This window comes from Octopus bimaculoides, chromosome 1 (assembly GCF_046866305.1).
Source record: "Octopus bimaculoides isolate indiv1 chromosome 1, ASM4686630v1, whole genome shotgun sequence".
Classification (NCBI taxonomy): Eukaryota; Metazoa; Mollusca; class Cephalopoda; order Octopoda; family Octopodidae; genus Octopus; species Octopus bimaculoides.
Window position 1 is genome coordinate 95,841,592 of NC_142928.1, and position 20,000 is coordinate 95,861,591.

At 38.1% G+C, this 20,000-nt stretch overlaps 1 protein-coding gene across 3 annotated transcripts in view; it reads right to left on the bottom strand.

The window, feature by feature from the left end:
• Nucleotides 1–20,000, bottom strand: part of LOC106876016 (UPAR/Ly6 domain-containing protein bou) — a 69,577-nt gene that overhangs the window by 6,338 nt on the left and 43,239 nt on the right. For all 3 annotated transcript variants that reach the window (XM_014924386.3, XM_089354320.1, XM_089354307.1), the window contains exon 3: nt 18,218–18,355. In XM_014924386.3, the coding sequence (XP_014779872.1) occupies nt 18,218–18,355 (138 nt within the window). The remainder of the gene's footprint in view (nt 1–18,217; nt 18,356–20,000) is intronic.

Consider the following 20,000-nt stretch of genomic DNA (forward strand, 5'->3'; position numbering starts at 1 on the left):
TAGAATCACTTCTTCAGAGACACCTTCTGGTTTGCTATGAAACTATTCGAGCAGTTAAATTCTGGGACAGTCACAATGGAGAAAGAAACTTATCAATAAAAGTAGTATGAAACGGGATGTTGTATTTTACTCATTTTCTTCAAGACAAGTGATTTTGATTGAACTCACTGTGTCGCATAAAAACAGAATGGATGGAGCCTATATCTACAAGACTGTTTAAAAATAGAACTTTGGCCACCAGATTGAGATAATCTGGCTTCCAAACTAAAGTCCTCGCCATCGAGATGGGAGCGGGAGGATTTGTGGATAAATCTGCCTATGATGTCATGAAAGGGTTCTCAATTTCTCGGAGAAAAAGAACCGGAGCTCTTAAGGTAATGGCAGAAATAGCTTAGAAGACTTACAAGTGGATCTGGTCAAGGATAAATGGAAAGGAATTTCACAAAGCATAAATTTACTGTACAGTCAACTGGCGTTTCAGACTGAGCTGGTTACATTACTAAAGGTACCTTGACTTTGGCGCATCTTGACCAACCAGGAGGGTTGCAATGCAGACAATAGTGCAGAATGTGACAGTAGAAGGGTATCCAAGAGTTATGACCTGGATGCGGCCACCACACCACTAGAATGTAAGGAGTTAAGGGCTGAAACACTTGTATGAGGGGATGATTTCTTCACTGAAGACCTGCTTTTTAGCTTTTCCAAGTAAAACTACCCAATAAGAACGCCTGAATAAGGATATTACATTTCACTCGGCATACTAAAGGAAGCTTTGATCATTCTGGCGAGACAATAGAATTTTTCCTCACTGCTCCGCATATATAACAGTTTAAAATGTTGATGATAATGATGATGATGATGATGATGATGATAAATGCGAAGATGTGTATGTGAAGGTGATGATGTTGATATAGCGAGGAAGGAACTCTGAGCGAAGGCATCTGGTGCTGTTGTCCTGTTTCTTCTCCAAAATAATGCCGAATGTTAAGTCTGTTAAATTGCCTCGGAGAATTTCTTTTGAATGCAAGTAACTGTTGAAAAACTATTTTTAGAAGAGATAGGCAAGTAGAAAGAAAGAAAAAAAGATCACTTTTGAAACGAGATTCACAGAAACATTTCTTTCTTTCCTTCAGAATCGCGTTCTTTCCTTTTCTCTCATTTTTCTTTTGTTGGAACACCTTTACATCAAACATCATAACAACAACGAAAAAACAAAGTGTGAAAATTCTGAAAAGAGAAATAAGGAAAAATATGTATAGAATTGTGCTCACTTATGTGTATGAATGACGTATGCTTGTCTTTTTTTTATGTGAAAGCGTATGTAGCGATGCATTTTATGACAGATGCTCACTTGGGTTTAATTCATATAGTCTGTAAGCTGAATGATTGATTCAAGTGAGTTTTGTTGTTGTTGTTGATATATGAACGGCTAAACCAGAGCTGCGCTATTCAGAATGTTTTACATTGTTTTTCTCTTTTCTGATATCTTCTCATATTACACCCAGGGGACTTTTAACACGCCAAGTGAAGCACAAGGAGACAGGCTGATAGCAGTTAAGTCGTTCTGATTGGCTCAATGCCACTTAAAACCTAACTAGGGTAGAACAATCGTAGATAAACAATATATGGCAGTTTATATGTAATTAACTTCTCAAATTGATGTTCTTAATCAAGAGAAAATATTCTTCGGCGTGAGGTTTTTTTTTTGTTTGTTTTTCTTTTTCTTAATGCGCTTCGGAAATCCCTAGGACTGGTCTCTGTAGCTTTACTTAGAAACTCATTTATTTTGGGATAAGAAACAATGTTAAAAGCTCATCATTAATTCCTAGCTCCGATTTGAACGTTTCTCGGATCTCTTCTGTTTGGCTGCTAGCGGCTCCAAAAATTAAAGCTTACCGAAGATTTTAAAATTCGGTACAATAATACATTCGCCCAAACTGAATTGGGGAGTTATTTCATTTTTTCCAGAGAAATGTTTTTAAAAAGTTATAGGTAAGTAGCTTGCTTACCAACCACATGGTTCCGAGTTCAGTCCCACTGCGTGGCACCTTGGGCAATTGCCTTCTACTATAGCCTCGGGCCGACCAAAACCTTGTGAGTGGATTTGGTAGACGGAAACTGAAAGAAGCTCGTCGTATATATGTATATATATACATATATATATATATATATATATATATATATATATATATATATATATATATATATATATATATATATATATATATATATATATTATATGTATGTGTGTGTATATGTTTGTGTGTCTGTGTTTGTCCCCCCAACATCGCTTGACAACCGATGCTGGTGTGTTTACGTCCCCGTAACTTAGCGGTTCGGCAAAAGTGACCGATAGAATAAGTACTAGGCTTTCAAAGAATAAGTCCTGAGGTCGATTTGCTCGACTAAAGGCGGTGCTCCAGCATGGCCACAGTCAAATGACTGAAACAAGTAAAAGAGTAAAAGAGTAAAAGAGGTTTAAAGTTTGATCATTTCTACCCAGTCAGGAAACAGGATTTGGAAGCTGTCATTTTGTGGTCAATATCCTGAAAATAGCACGTGTTGTCAATATTTGTAAACAGCACACGTTATGTCTCTGGTAATTTTCTTTCGAGTAAATAAATTTTATTTAGCTGTCATTTTTAGCACACATCACAACCACCAATGTTTAATGCAAATGCGATATGCAACACGTTACATGCGATAAACACATTACAATTTTTAACAGAAAGATTTAAAAGAAAATTGTAAAATAAGTCTCTATACTCAACATAATTATTATGTGTCACACGCACACACGCATGCACACGTACACACACACACACACACACACACACACACACACACACACACACACACACACACACACACACACACACACATATATATATATATATATATATATCTTCCTTGGATATCGCCGAGCAAACACGTGAACTTACTTCGTCCCCACTTTCAAGTTCGTGCCTCAAAGCGTTCATACACATAATTTTTCCCGTCTGGCCGTATAGCCTTTTCTGTTTGTTTTCCTGTCTTGTTTTTTGTCCGCCACTACATTCCTCCATGGCAAGGTTCAATTTGTATATACAACTTTAATTTGCGGTCCATGGGAAGAGCCGTTTTAGCGATGCGTCCTGCCCAGCTCTTCGAAACGCCGGTGTTAAAACGGGGGTAGCTGATGAAGAAGAATGTTCTCTATGTGGCTTGTGTGTTTTCTCGTCTACGTTTTGTTTGCAATGTCCTGTACCCAGATATGCACCTATACATACAGGTGGATGTCGGTATGCACATACCTGTACGTATATATGCATATACTCATTTACTATTTGTTTATATATATATATATATATATATATATATATATTAGTATTTTATGAGCTTAAAGTTTATTATCAATCATCGTGCATTGACTAAAGAAAATAATCTAATAATGGGATGTATAAGCCCTCGACGGCAAAAAGTAGGTTTTCTCGTACGCGTGGGAAATGTGTATGTATGTGTGTGTGTGTGTGTGTGTGTGTGTGTGTGTGTGTGTGTGTGTGTGTGTGTGTGTGTGTGTGTGTGTGTGTGTGTGTCTTATCACAGTTTGACAACCAGTGCCGGTGTGTTTCTATCTCCGTAAGGTATCGGTTCGTCAAATAAGACCGATAGAATAAGTAGGGGGCTTAGAAGAAAAAATATAGTAACGGGGTCGATTAGTTCGGTTAAAATTCTTTAAGGTGTTGCATGGCCGCAGTCTACTGACAGAAACTAGCGAAAGATAAATGTATTTTATATGAGAAGTCAAAAGCACTTTTAAATAATACCGAACAATAATTTAAGTGGTGGTTCTCTTATTGACTCCAAAGGGACAAAGTCAACATCGGCAAGACTTGAACTCAGAACGTTGGTGTATACAACTAAATCCAGCGTGTCCGTTACTTTATCGATTATCCACTGCGAGGCATTTAGTTTTACGTTTGTCACTTCTACCACTTTTCCGTCCATTTAACAGCAATATTTTTATAACTTTGCTTATTAATAAATTTTCATCCCCCCCCCCCCCATTAATAAGAAGCATGTCAAAAATTGATATTCATAAATCTACAATGAATCTTAAAAATAAATATTTGTGATTTGTAAAATATTTTTCAAATCGAAAATATGCAAATGAGAGTCATTAAAATTATTTCTAATGTGTTTTTTTTTTACGGAATTGAAAAAGAAATATAAACAATAACTAGTGTTTGTAATAAAACCAAATTAATCATAAAGAACAATTATTTCCAGGATGTTCAATATGGAGATAAAATTAGCTTTGTTTTCTCTTCTTTTTTTCCAGTGTAATTAACATTTAGGACAACTGTGACTCATGGTATATTGTTTTTCTTAGAAAATTAGTTGCTATAAATTCGACAATTATAAAGTTAATAAAATTAATTCTGATAATTTGATTAGTTGGCTTAGATACCTCTGACTTGCAAAGCTTTCATATTCTGGAATTAAATAAAACTGTTTTCACTCCACAACGCATAATTATGACCAAAACGAAACGGCCATTTGAGTGGAGGATTAAAATACGTTATTCTCAGAAATGTGACGCAAGCGAATTCAAAGGCCTGTACGCAAAGAACAAATTACGAGTTAATTTTACCGCAGTTTATCTACTGTTTTATAACTTTAGCATCGTGTGTTTGTGTATGTGAGAGGTACTAATATTGGATACCAACGCTAGGAGTTTCTTTACTATATACAGAACACATCATTCATAAGCAGATATTCACTAGCTTTACAAGAAAATCAGTTCGGAAGCAAAGAACTGAGACAGATGGAATTCAAATACAAAGCAAAAATAATTAGATTGGAAGTATACATAAAAGAAAACGAAGAAAGTTTGCTGCAAGTAATATATAAGCAGGGAAAAATATCCCAAAGATAGTAAACTCTGCAGAGTTTCAAAATAGAAGTGAATGATCAAAGGTACTCAGTAATATGAAGGGCAAGAAAAGAAAAAAAGGTAAGATGCAAAAGAAAACTTACACGAAAAATTGAAAAGTAGGTGAAAAAAACAAACTACTCACTGGACACAGACTACTCAGATGAACAAACCTAACGGCAACATTGTCAGTGCCCACATGTAGCCGACAAGAGAAAATTAATAATAGAATAGGAGAGGTGTATAGTAGAAGTCCAGGATCAATGTCTCCATTATCTCCAACAATAAGGAAGATCTTGATCAACCAATTGGAGAAAAACAAATCTTACGCTATGAGTTATTTGTCATGTCCTGCGTAGTTAGAAACATATCAATAAGATGCAAAAGAAGTCATCCATATTACGTCATTTTACATTATAAGAATAGTGAATAAAACAACCATTGCACACATTTTAATAGAAACCCTTATGACAAGATGATAAATTCTTTATTATAATCATAAGATCGTACATAGAATTCGACATAACAGGACAGACAATTACAAAAAGGTTATGTGAGTTCGAATGATTCTTTAAAAAAAAAAAAAAATATTGAACAAACGAATGATTTATGGATACAAGAATGATTTGCTTACTTTTGCCTTTAAATGGAAATTTGGCTTACTTTTGCCTTTAAACGAGAACTTTTATTTTGTTATTATTGTTGTTATTATTATTATTATTATTATTATTATTATTATTATTATTATTATTATTATTATTATTATCATTATTATTATTATTATTATTATTATTATTATTATTATTATTATTATTATTATTATTATAAATTAACGTTAGAAGACATTACATATTAATAAAAGTAAACAAAGTAGCAGGTTTACAAAATTGAACCCGGCAGCCTATAATTTAGCAAGTCGTTTTTCCTTTCTTCGATGATTAAGCTGGGTTATTAATACCCATATTTCTCATCACATCTTTCCATCCTGCAAAATAAACACGTTATTTGGACGGACACACACACACACACACACACACACACACACACACACACACACACACACACACACACTTAAATCCAAAAGATTCAACAAAATGCTTAATTCTAAGGAAATTTCTGTCCATAAGAGAAAAGAAATGGTATCTAAACTAATAACACAACTTTACTTTCAATTTTCTCAATACTGATACATAATGAACTGAATAATTAACTACTTTTTTGAAGCATAGGTTTAATTGTTTATTTTCTTAGAATTAACTAATGTCTATGTTGAAACATTTTGTTACTCTGAAAAAGAAATCCTGCTTTTGAGATACAGTCATCACTGCAGGGGTTGTGATGTTACCATAAAGGTTAAAGTAAAGTCTTGACTTTGAAGGACTTTTAATGAGTTTTAGTTGTCTATTAGTGTGTTCATAAATAGTGGAATGCCATATAGTATATTCGTTTTCTCGAGCTTCAAAGTTTAATAGTGGTGTTGATTTTACCGTTGATATTAAGAGTAAATTGACTGGTTGGAAGTTGGATGCAGGACATACAGGAATGAAGTAACATGGCAGACACATATGAGTTAAGTTGCTCTTTTCTATATATAAGTACAATGTAATGTATGAAAGATCACAACTTGATAAAAGGTACTATTAATCGACACTAGGGAAGAAAAGAGACTACTAGGTCTGTGGAATCATTTATGCCATATAACTAGCAATAACGTCTGTTAATTGTCACTCAGACTTTCCTTTAACTGCAATTATTTACAATACCGTAAAACCTGAATTAGAGTTATTTCTTGTGCTAGAATATGAAGACATTGTAAATTAGAGATATCAATATCTAAACTAAAGACCTTAAGAGATCTAACGTAGGAAGGAGATTTAACGTCGGAAAGAGATCAATGGTTTGTAATCATTTATAACATTCTTTATATCCAAAATGCTAGCGCATGCGCGTATATTTATTTGACATGCGCATAGGCTTATAAGATAATTTCACTTAATTTCGATTTACTTCAGTTTATTGCCTTTGTGTTTTAATACATCCAAAAAGCATCGTGAGCCTTAGGCACATTAATAGATAAAACCGTAACAACAAATATTACATATATTAAATTACTGTAATAAGTATAAACGTTCGTTGGTGCACAGACAGCTATTAATATTGCATATCCATATCCAACCGTGTTATTGATCAGATAACTCATTGTTCTGATTGCACGAGTAAATATTTTTATTATTTTTTTCTGATGATATGTCAAATAAACAGCCCGCATTTAGAGTAATTGACGTCTCTGATGATGCTATGTAAGCAATGAATTTCTTACATTTAGGCTAAATTTGCTTATGTAATTACTTAGTGTTAGCTGTGGGCTTACTCGTATTCTTTTAAATACAAGGATAATTGCTACGTTAAGAAGGATGAGATGAGCAATATTTATGTCTCATAGAGAGTTCTAATGGAAGCGACTTGGTGGACTTGTTCCTACTCTGCAAAATGAAATGGTCTTTTAATGGCATTAGTGTGGGCTTGAGCAGAGAAAACGGAATCATTATTTCAAAGAATGTAAGCGGATGCATAAATTTATTTTTCAGAATTTTCAAAGATCTACTCCATTGTATGGTGGAGGCGCAATGGCCCAGTGGTTAGGGTAGCGGACTTGCGGTCATAGGATCGCGGTTTCGATTCCCAGACCTGACGTTGTGAGTGTTTATTGAGCGAAAACATCTAAAGCTCCACGAGGCTCCGGCAGGGGATGGTGGCGAACCCTGCTGTACTCTTCCACCACAACTTTCTCTCACTCTTACTTCCTGTTTCTGTTGTGCTTGTAATTCAAAGGGTCAGCCTTGTCACACTGTGTCACGCTGAATATCCCCGAGAACTACGTTAAGGGTACACGTGGCTGTGGAGTGCTCAGCCACTTGCACTCTAATTTCACGTCGTAAGCGATGGAGTGCCAACTCCATTGCACGACAGATGACTACCGATGAGCTATGCTGCTAAGATTAACTTGTTTCATGCATAAGAAACCTCCTTCGAGAAGCGGACTGCATGAGACATGGCTAATCATCGGACGGGCCACACTACTAAAAAGATTCAAGGTAACTTATCGTTTAGAGGGTCATTCAGAAAGGCCCACAGTTTGCCCATTATTACTTTCAAACAAGTTCACATGTACGGACTCCAGGACAAACAAAAGCGTAGTTAAAACGTGTAATCTTTGTTCATTTCGTAGACACGTGTACGGACGCACAAACAGGTATGCACACGCACACATAAACATACACAGAAGGGGAAACTCTACAGTAATTAAAATTCCGTTATAAAATCATCGAATTTAGAACTTAGTAAAATAACTGAAATTGTGATTTGTTGTAATCTAATTTACTTGAAAGAAAGAAAGAAAGAAAGAAAGAAAGAAAGAAAGAAAGAAAGAAAGAAAGAAAGAGATGGAGAGAGAGAGAGAGAGAGAAAGAGAGAGAGAGAGAGAGAGAGAGAGAGAGAGAGAGAGAGAGAGAAAGAAAAGGCACTTATAGTTATTGACGTAACATTTGGTGGTAGCCGATCCTGTGAGGAAAGACGAAGAAGAATAGTTACCAAGTAAATAACTTGTAGTTATGGACAAAGAAAAGTTCAACTCAATAACACGTGACATTGAACTCGCATGTAAAAGAAGAAAATATTACTTTTGAAATTCAATGAATAAAGAAAAGAAATTTTTGTTATTTACAAATACTTATTGAATGCCGAATCCACCCTGAAGTAAGACAAACGAGAAGAGGACAAATGCGAGAGTGCACTATATAATAACAGGCAGTAAATGTCAAACAAAAAACGTTGATTATTATTATTATTATTATTATTATTATTATTATTATTATTATTATTGAGATGAGTAACTAGAAAAACATCGATATTTATCAATTGCTTTGAATCATGACGTTTAGGAAATATGAGAATAGTTTGACTACTGATTTTTTATGAGCAGGTCTGGTTGCTTGAACCCTGTTTTTTTTTGTTTTGTTTTTTTAGGGAGAGAAGTATAAGAGATTGCTGCCCTCGAGAATTTCCCGAGGACATTAGCACTAAGAAGAAAAATTAAATAGAGATTTGTTATGTAGGCAAAAGGCCAGAAATATGAAAAAAAGCTTCGTTCAATTATATCAACAACCAGTACTGTACCGGTACTTTATTTTATCGACTCTACGGTGATGAAAGACAAAATTGACTGCGATGGGATTTGAAGTGAGAATGTAAAGGGAAGAATAAAACATAATATTTTGTCCGAGAGTCTACCGATTCTATCAGTTCATTATCTTAATTACCACTGAGAACATGTTTTCTGCTTAACACTATTCCTATAACTAGCTCTAATAGTTCTAGCTGTACTTATAGCTATATCAGTACGGTTAGAAACTCTATTCTGAAACTATATCAGCAAAAGTACTTCTAGAACTAACTAGCAGTAGCTACTACACACAAAATAAAATAAAATAAAATAAAATAAAAAACAGTCACAACAATAATAACAAAACAATTTTCTAAGGGAATTTTTCAAAATCGTTTTGGATCACCCCAAAATGTAATGCCATCCGTTCAACTATTTCTCACACATACATGCTCATACAGAAACACATACATACATGAAAATCCACCATATTGAAAGAATAATGTGATTTTCATGCAAATAAATTGTTATCAGTAATTATCAGTGCTGATTTCAGCCGACCAAATTAAATTAACACTTTGCTTTATAGTATTGAGTACTATATTATTTCTTTTGTTTGTTACTACTACTACTACTACTACTATTACTACTACTACTATTATATTTTTTTATTCTTTTACTTGTTTCAGTCATTTGACTGCGGCCATGTTGGAGCACCGCCTTAAAAGGTTTTAATCGAAGAAATCGACCCATGTTCTTTGCCTGTGAGGAACCTAACAGAACTTCCTCTCCACCTTACTTCTTGGGTGCAGCACAAATCTACACGTCTCCGTTCAAGCATCTCAACAATCTCACCAGACCTACCTTTCAGTGTGCCCACATTGAGTGTGCCAACCCTGAGGGTGTGGGAGGTGTGAACCCGTGAGACCCTGGGATGGGGGCAGCAGTGTCATGTACCTGAAAAGAAAGCTTGCATTTTCCAGAACTCATAAACATATAATAGCCATTAACCTGCATACACCACACCATCGTTTTATGCGTTACATAATCACTACATTACATAGGAGATAAACCTTAAGTAGAGATGGGGGAACATTAAACCATTGGAGGTATTCATGGGAGAGACATCCGATAGAGGTCAGTGGACAGAGACTTCCGGTACAGGTTGTGGGGTGGAAAGGGCAGGCACACCAGGAAACAGCAAAAAGCTCAAGCTGCCGGTGTGAGAAAATATTAATGATAATAATGAGATAGAATTGGGTATTTGAATTCTTAACTGGAGCTATAACCAACAGTTTTCGGTCAGCCAAACTATGACAAATTTAGATAAATGAATGAATAAATGACAATAATAAATGAGCATATTATTGTCATTTATTCATTCATTTATCTAATTTTGTCATAGTTATCTAATCTTATCATATTTTCTCACACCGGCAGCTTGAGCTTTTTGCTGTTTCGCGATGCGCCCGCCCTTCCCACCCCTACAACCTGTACCGGAAGTCTCTATCCACTGACCTCTATCGGATGTCTCTCCCATGAATACCTCCAAAGTCTTAATGTTCCCGCATCCCTACTTAAGGTTTATCTCCTATGTACTCTAGTGATTATGTAACGCATAAAACGATGGTGTAGTGCATGAAGGTTGAAGGCTATTATATGTTTATAAGTTCTGCCAAATGCGAGCTTTCTTTTCAGGTACATGACACTGTTGTACCCCGTCCCAGGGCCTCGCAGGCCCACACCTCCCACATCCTCAGAGTTGGCACACTCAATGTGGGCACACTGAAAGGTAGGTCTGGTGAGATTGTTGAGATGCTTGAACGGAGACGTGTAGATTTGTGCTGCATCGAAGAAGTAAGGTGGAGAAGAAGTTCTGTTAGGTTTCTCACAGGCAAAGAACATAGGTATAAGATTTTCTGGGCAGGGAACACTGACGGGATCGGGGGGGGGGGGGGTGGCATGGGTATACTTCTTGCGGAAAAATGGGATGATAAGGTAATCGAGGTAGTTAGAGTCTGTGACAGCATGCTTAAGATTAGATTAGTACTGCAACATGGGTTGGCAACCATTATCTAGGCTTATGCCCCTCAGCCAGGGCTACCTGATGAACAGAAAGATCGATTTTATGACATCCTCTTACAGACTATCTCGTCGATAAATGACAGGGACCTTCTCTCTGTGGCTGGCGACTTCAATGGGCATGTTGCACAACATGCAGAGGGCTTCCATGGCGTACATGGGGGCTATGGTTTTGGTTCCCCCATTGAGGAGGGGACCAGGCTGCTGGAGTTCTTATGGTTTGTAATACTAATTTCAAGAAACTTGCCAATCACCTATTCACCTACCGATCTGGTGGACACATTAGTCAAATTGATTACATCTTCACCAGGAAACGGGAAAGATGGCTACTTATAAATGCCAAAACCTTCCCAGGTGAAGAATGCACCCCACAACATAGATTAGTCGTTAGTGACTTGAGGATCAGGACTAAATGGATGCCCAGAAGACGACCAGCATGGAGAAGAAGTGTCTGGAAGCTTAAAGATCCTGCGAATGGACAGAGATTTAGAGAGGTATTACTCGAAGCTTTTGACGAAATAGAGGGGGATATAGCATCACATGGTGTGAAAGACAACTGGAGGTTCCTACAGGACAACCTGTTGAGGGCTACTGACCAGATCTGTGGATGGTGCAAAGTCCCCTCTCGACCCAAAGTAACGTGGTAGTGGAACAATGTAATTGACAGGGCCATTAGAGAAAAGAAACAGGCATAGAAAGACTGGAAGAACGGTGGTAGCAGGGAATTGTATCAGATTGCCAGAGGGGAAGCAGATAAGAAAAAATTTGCTAATGTTCTGCGTCGTGAGGACCAAACACTTGAAGTCTTTCGTATTGCAAGACAGTGTGTGAGAGAGAATCGTGATGTCATAGGAGAGCAATGTGACCGCATGGATGATGGCTCACTTGCATTTAATGAGGCTGCAAAGAGAGATACTTGGAGACGCCTCTATGAAAGGTTGCTAAATGAAGAGAATGAATGGGAGAAAGAGAGTCTGCCGAATGTCGACCCAACACAGGGACCAGCTATCCGAATTAACAGTACCTTGGTAGATAAAGCAATTAAGGGTATGAAGACAAGGAAAGCCCCCGACCCATCAGGAATCACCGCAGAGATGCTCAAAATATCTGGCAGTGTCGACTATAGTCTAGTCACCCGTATAGCCAATCAGATGATACATGAAAGAATCATGCCCATTGACTGGTGTAGCAGCACTACAGTCAACTGCTACAAAGGTAAAGGTGATGCATTAGATAATTACAGAGGTATCAAGTTGTTGGATCAGGTAATGAAAGTCACGGAGAGGGTCATAGCCCAACTAATTAGGGAGAGAGTCAGTTTAGACGAGTTGCAGTTTGGTTTTGTACCAGGGAAGAGCACCACTGATGCTATATTTCTGGTAAGACAGCTGCAGGAGAAATACCCAGCGAAAGATAAACTTCGGTACCTGGCCTTCGCTGACGTGGAGAAAGCCTTTGATAGGGTCCCCCCGATCCCTTATCTGGTGGTCAATGCGGAAACTGGAGATAGATGAGTGGTTGTGATAGCTGTGCAAGCCATGTACAGGGATGCTATCAGTAAGGTGAGGGTTGGCAACGAGTAAAGTGAAGAATTCCGAGTAGGGTAGGGGTCCACCAAGAATCAGTCCTCAGCCCCTTCTTATTCATCATAGTCCTCCAGGCAATAACAGAGGAATTCAAGACAGATGCCCCTGAGAGCTCCTCTATGCTGATGACCTTGCTCTAGTAGCTGAGTCACTATCAAAACTAGAGGAGAAGTTTCAGCTATGGAACCGAAGGGGCTTAGAGTCAATCTAGCAAAAACCAAAGTCTTAATAAGTAGGAAGGCAGACAAATCACAAATCCCTTCAGGTAGATGGCCCTGCTCGAGTTGTAGAAAAGGCCTAGGTAGAAACTCCATAAGATGTACCCGGTGTAAGCTATGGACACATAAGAGGTGCAGCAATATCAAAAGAAGGCTAACTGGGAAGATAGTTTTTGTGTGTGGCAAATGCTCAGAAGCAATAAACACTGAAAATGTGCAGAAAACAGGTTCCGTCACACGCCAAGGGGAAAAACTAGAAGTAGTTGATAGCTTCCGTTACCATGGTGACCAAGTTAGTAGCGGGGGTGGATGCTCTGAGAGTGTAGCTGCTAGAATAAGAATAGCCTGGACAAAGTTCAGAGAGTTCCTACTTCTGCTAGTGACAAAGTGCTTCTCGCTCAGAGTAAAAGGTAGGCTGTATGACGCATGTGTGAGAACAACCATGCTACATGGCAGTGAAACATGCTGAGGAAATGCATAAGCTTGCAAGAAATGAAGCGCCCTGTGAGAAAGTTGGACATAAGAAGCATCAGATGTGGTGTGCAAGTGAGACGACTGCGCTAGTATGGATGAGGACAGCTGTGTGAAAAAGTGTCACACCCTAGTAATAGAGGGAACCTGTGAAAGGGGTAGACCCAGGAAGACCGGGGATGAGGTGGTGAAGCACGACTTTCGAATGTTGGGCCTCACGGAGGTGATGACAAGTGACCGAGACCTTTGGAGATATGCTGTGCATGAGAAGACCCGGCAAACCAAGTGAGACCATAACCGTGGCCTGCGCCAGTGCAGCATAACCGGCCCATTTAAGAGTACCCTTCAATCATTGGGCAATAAACTGCGCTTGCGAAGACCTGTTGACTCAAGTGAAGTCATTGTCGTGGCCGATGACAATACCGCCTATTTGGCACCCGTGCCAGTGGGACGTAAAATGCACCATTCGAGCGTTGTCGATGCCAGTGCCGCCTGACTGGTCTTGTGCCTGTGGCACGTAAAAAGCATCATTCGAGCGTGATCGTTGTCAGTGCCGCCTGACTGGCCCCCGTGCCGGTGGCACATAAAATGCATCATTCAAACGTGGTCGATGCCATTAACGCCTGACTGGCCGTCGTGCCGGTGGCATGTAAAAAGCATACACTATACTCTCGGAGTGGTTGGTACTAGGAAGGACATCCAGCTGTAGAAACTTTGCCAGTTCAGATTGGATCGTTGTGCAGCTTCCTGGCTTGCCAGCCCTCAGTCAAAACGTCCAATCCATGCCAGCATGGAAAGCGGACGTTAAATGACGATGATGATAATGATGATGATATATGTTCAGCGCTAAGTTAAGAAACGGTGACACCTGAAAATTCTGTAAATAATAATTATAAGCTTTAAGGCTGTAAGCGTTCACCGTGTATTTGCTATAGAATATGAGACTATTTTCTATAGCGAATATACGGTGAAAGCTTATAAGAGCTTAAGGCTTATAATTATTATTTACAGAATATATATATGGCTGTGTGGCAAGGAACTTGCTTACCAACCACATTGTTCCGGGTTCAGTCCCACTGGGTGTCACATTGAGTAAGTGTCTTCTACTAAAGCCTCGGCCTGACAAAAGCTTTGTGAATGGATTTGGTAGACGGAAACTGAAAGAAGCCCGTCGTATATATACAGGGGTTGGACAAAATAATGGAAACACCTCAAAATTTCAAACAAATTCATTTTAATATGTGGTGGGACCGCCTTTGCCAGTAATTACAGCTTGAATTCTACGAGGTACAAACTTGTACAAAGTTTGAATTGCTTGCAAAGGAATTTTTGTCCATTCTTCAGCTAAGACAGTCTTCAGTTCTTGTAGTGATGATGGTGGAGGATACTGACTCCTTACTTCTTTTTCTAAAATGCACCATAGATGTTCAATATATATATATATTACCATTCGCTATTGCTGCTAGGTTGTTTATATAGTCTTTAAAATCTCGTATGAAAATTTTATACTAAATCATTGAAAGACAAACAGAATTAAAATTCCATATAGATACATCACAAGCGGCATCTTGAAATAACATATTTTAAAATAAAACGTCGTCTTAAAAAATCATGATAATATTCGAGTAACTTACTCTAAACATCACCTATTCTAGTACATTTAAAAAATACATATATAATACATATATAAAAATATTTTTTCATGTTTTTTTTTCAAGAAAACGTCATTGATGTATTTAATAAATTTACACATCAATAAACGACTTTTTACATACATACAGTAGACACATAGATTTCGTAACTACGCACCATCTCTTATCTCATTAACGCGCGGCTTAACATCGCCATCTGGCTCTTAGGAGTATTCAACAGAGTTCATTGTGTTGCAAACATTCAGGCCAGGTGTATGACTGGAGATGACTTCCTCCCTTCCATCAACCAATATCAGAATTCACGAAAATGTTAAAAGGTACCACTTTTTCTCCTCTGCCAGCTTTATACATAAGTGTGTGTGTGTGTGTGTGTGTGTGTGTGTGTGTGTGTGTGTGTGTGTGTGTGTGTGTGTGTGTGCGTGTGCGTGTGTGTGTGTATGTGTGTGTGTGTGTATGTGTGTGTGTGTGTGTGTGTGTGTGTGTGTGTTTGTCTGTGTCTGTGTGTCTTTCTGTGTGCATGTATGTGTATTCATATATGAATACACACACATGCGCGCATATATGTATCTTACAGGCGCAGGCGTGACTGTGTGGTAAGAAGCTTGCTTCCCAGCCACATGGTTCCGGGTTCAGTCCCTTTGCGTGGCACCTTGGGCAAGTGTCTTCTACTATAACCTCGAGCCAACAAAAACCGTTTCGTCAAGCTGTGGTGGAGACAAACACTAACACAAAAATACACACAAATAGATGCACACATATATATACACGATGGGTTTCTTTGAGTTTCCGCCAACCAAGTCCACTAACAGAGCCCTAGTCGCCCCGAGGCAAATAGTAGAAACACTTTCCCAGAGTGATGTGCAGTGGAACTGAACTCAAGACCAAGCAAGTTTCTTGACCACACAGCCACGCCTGTGGCTATAAGTATGCATACATACATACATACATACATACATACATACATACATACATAATTGATGATGATGATGGCCGTCCACTCGTGACCGAGGAAGACCATTGCCAACCTTCAGGAACATTGTGCGCTCTAGGACTAACTTATATTTTGCATTTGCGGCTCCGTTGGTGGCTAATGAGCCCTGCTCTTGATAAGCATACACGACTGCAAACATTGCAGACCAAGCTTTCCCCATTCACTATACGAGCTGTGCGCTTTCGCGCAGCTCGCTTAAGTTCTTCATGCTGGATACGTGCTCTCTCAAAAGTGTCGATCCCCTCCTTAACCTGCTTCATACATACATACATACATACATACAAATCCACTGGAAGGATTGTCCTGACATATATATCAAAGGCATGTTAGAATCATGTATTCACACCTTTAAAAATAAGGAATAATTGTAGGACATTCCTATAAAAACAGAAATTCGGTGAAAACATAACAGACTTGATATTGATCTGCGGGACAGGCAACTAAACTCATGCACTGTTGTAGAAGTTAGCTACCCAGGGTATGTGAATGTACCATCAAAAGTCCAGGAAAAAAGGGGACATTTATGATGAATTAACGCGAAACTTACAGCTCTTTTAGCCTGACTAAAAGTTCTCATTTGTACCAATCATCACAGGTGCATTAGGCTATGTTGCCGGCACTCCGTCGCTTAAGACTTCGAGGGTTCCAGTTGATCCGATCAACGGAACAGCCTGCTCGTGAAATTAACGTGCAAGTGGCTGAGCACTCCACAGACACGTGTACCCTTAACGTAGTTCTCGGGGATATTCAGCGTGACACAGTGTGACAAGGCTGACCCTTTGAATTACAGGCACAACAGAAACAGGATGTAAGAGTGAGAGAAAGTTGTGGTGAAAGAGTACAGCAGAGTTCGCCGCCATCCGCTGCCGGAGCCTCGTGGAGCTTTAGGTGTTTTCGCTCAATAAACACTCACAACGCCCGGTCTGGGAATCGAAACCGCGATCCTATGACCGCGAGTCCGCTGCCCTAACCACTGGGCCATTGCGCCTCCACTGCATTAGGCTATGTACCCACAAATTTACACAAAATCTTAGAAATACTAGTTTCTTCGACGAAAGAGCAAAAGAAATTAACGCAACTTCTCCAAATCCAATTTATTAGCGGCACAGTGAATATCTGCAAGACACTTCAAAGATTCTCAATTTGAGATTCTTTAGATGAATTGATCCACACGCTTGGGTGTCTGCATCCACAGCTCAACCAACACATCAACTTAAACCATATTTTCACAAACACCAGGAACTCTCTCAAGTTAAAAAGTCTTGTCGCTTTTTTAGCGACCAGCTTGAACACTCTGTAGGTATACATATATTCATAATTATATGCCCACATACATACATGCATACATACAGACAGACAGACAGACAGACAGAAGCACACACGCATGAGCACACGCACACACACACACACACACACACACACACACACACACACACACACACACACACACACACACGAGAAAAATGCACTGAAATCTTTATGATTAAATTTTTAGGGTGAAATGTAATGTTGATGTAATCAAGTGGTGTCTCTCTTTTTAAGGGTCTGGCACCTTAGACCACTCAGCCATCCCGACAATCGTGATTTAAAAAAAAAATATCTCATAATTTTTTGATTTCATAACTATTTGCTGTTAGCTTTGCAGTAATCTCATAATAGAAGCTGATGGTGAAGATGAAAGTAATAAGGGATTGTTGTTGATATTAACAAGAGAAATAAGTGAAATATTCATTTTCTGCGATTAATAGTAGGAATAATACGTACGAAATTAAGATTCATTAAATGGAAATATAATTGATTAATTAAAACAACATTTAATACCCAATTCAAGATATGGAACAAATTATACCGGACAAACAAAAATGACCTTCTAAAAACGCATGACATTCCATGAAGAGCAAAGGCAATTTCCTAGCAGCAGACAAATGACTCCCAGCGAGGATTTCTGTCATTTATTTGTGTCATCCCAGTAGGATTTCTGTCATTTAACCCACTGCATCCAACATAATATATCTGTTTTCAATGAGATACGTTTCAGAAATTTATACATGAAAGAATGTACTGCAAGGAATGTTATAGATGCCTATTAGTTAATTAGTCAAACTTTTGTAAACAACGATAGAAAAGAATATGACCTTACCTGTTTCTAACTTCCCGATGTACCTGACGCAGAAGTTTGCACCAGAGTCTATCGATGTACATTGACTAGGTGGAACTTTACCCGATACACAGAGAGTATTCTTCAGAGAACTGCACTGAACACAGCGGATTCCTGCAACTAAAAATGTTGGCAAAGTTGTATAAGAAATACGCGTTGATTTATGTCAGTTATCACTAAGTAAAACTTGTAATGTGTGCAATACTCATCATTTTCACTCGCGCGCACACACACACACACACACACACACACAAAATGAGCCAAGGAAAATAAACTCAGAGTGGCCGGTGGCATGTATTTGAAAAACATAAGACAAATGTAGGTATGTCAAATATCATTCAACAGTAGTTCCACCTCTAGTGAATGTATCATAATTACTAAACGACAATTAAGACCAGTTCCGTATACGGAGGGGAGATGATCTCATGGATCAATAATTCTCCAAAGTTGACATGACATTAAGGAAAAGAACAGGTTTATTGCCTGGAGATATGAGGACAGTCGTGGACACGTGTTCCTGTCTTAACAGGTATCACCCAGACGATAACTGTCCAAATTTATCCCTAGTTGTCAAGGAGCCAGGCATATATACAAAAAGAGTAGAACATATGTATGACCAAGGTAATTTGCATAATTAATATCCTGGCAATAAGCCTATCTTTTTCTTGAGGGAAAAATCATTGTTAATAGTGGAAATGACTATCACTGCGTTTTGAGATACCTGAGAAATAATGTAGGAATATGTCATTAGTCGGAATTCGTTCCTTTTTATTTAGAATTCGAGGAGATGGTGAATGATGTAAAGTTTTTCTCAACGAGAGAGATCACGCCTCGATCCATTGCTAAATACATTACCTAATATTGGTTTCAAATTTTGGCACAAGGCCAGCAAGTTCGGAGTCGAATACATCGCCCCCAGCACTCAATTGGTACTTATTTTATCGACCCTGGTACTTATTTTATCGGCAGAATTTGAATTCAGAACGTAAAGACAAACGAAATGCTGCTAAGCGTTTTGCTCGGCGTGCTAACAATTCTGTGAGCTCGTTATCCTAGTCTTATCTAATATTTTCTACGTAATGTTGGAAGCCTTTCCTTTGTTTCATTATTTCCCCATATAATCGAGTGGTGTAGGGTATTTATGTGTCACTATCAATTGAATTCTTTATGCTGATAAAGGCGAAATATAAATGTTTGTATGCATGTGAATGCGCATGTGCGTGTGCGCGCACCTGTGTATTGTATGTTCGTATGTATGTATGTATGTATGCATGTATATATATATATACATATATATATATATATATATATATATATATATATATATATATATATATATATATATATATACATACATATATATATATATATATATATATATATATATATATATAATAGACTATTCCAAATACTTGTTAGAGTATTCGCATAAGTGGAGGCAAAACCGGCTAGTCTGCGCAACATCGAGTCTCATTAGTTGTAATAATGAAGACAAATCAGATAGAGGTATTTTGAAATCATTTAATACGTACGTTTCGGGTTTGCGTAATATAAAATAGGAAATGCATCCATTGCATAAACATTCCCATTATTATGATTGACCGTTGACTGAACACTATTCAATTTTTTTTCTCCGTGTTTTTCTCCTTGTCTCCGTATTCTTTCTGTTGAAGAGCGTAGCTCGAAACGTCAAAGACTTTCCGTATTCCCGAGCGTCATACTAATATATACTTTTGTTATTTACACCACCTGTCCTCGTCTGTTG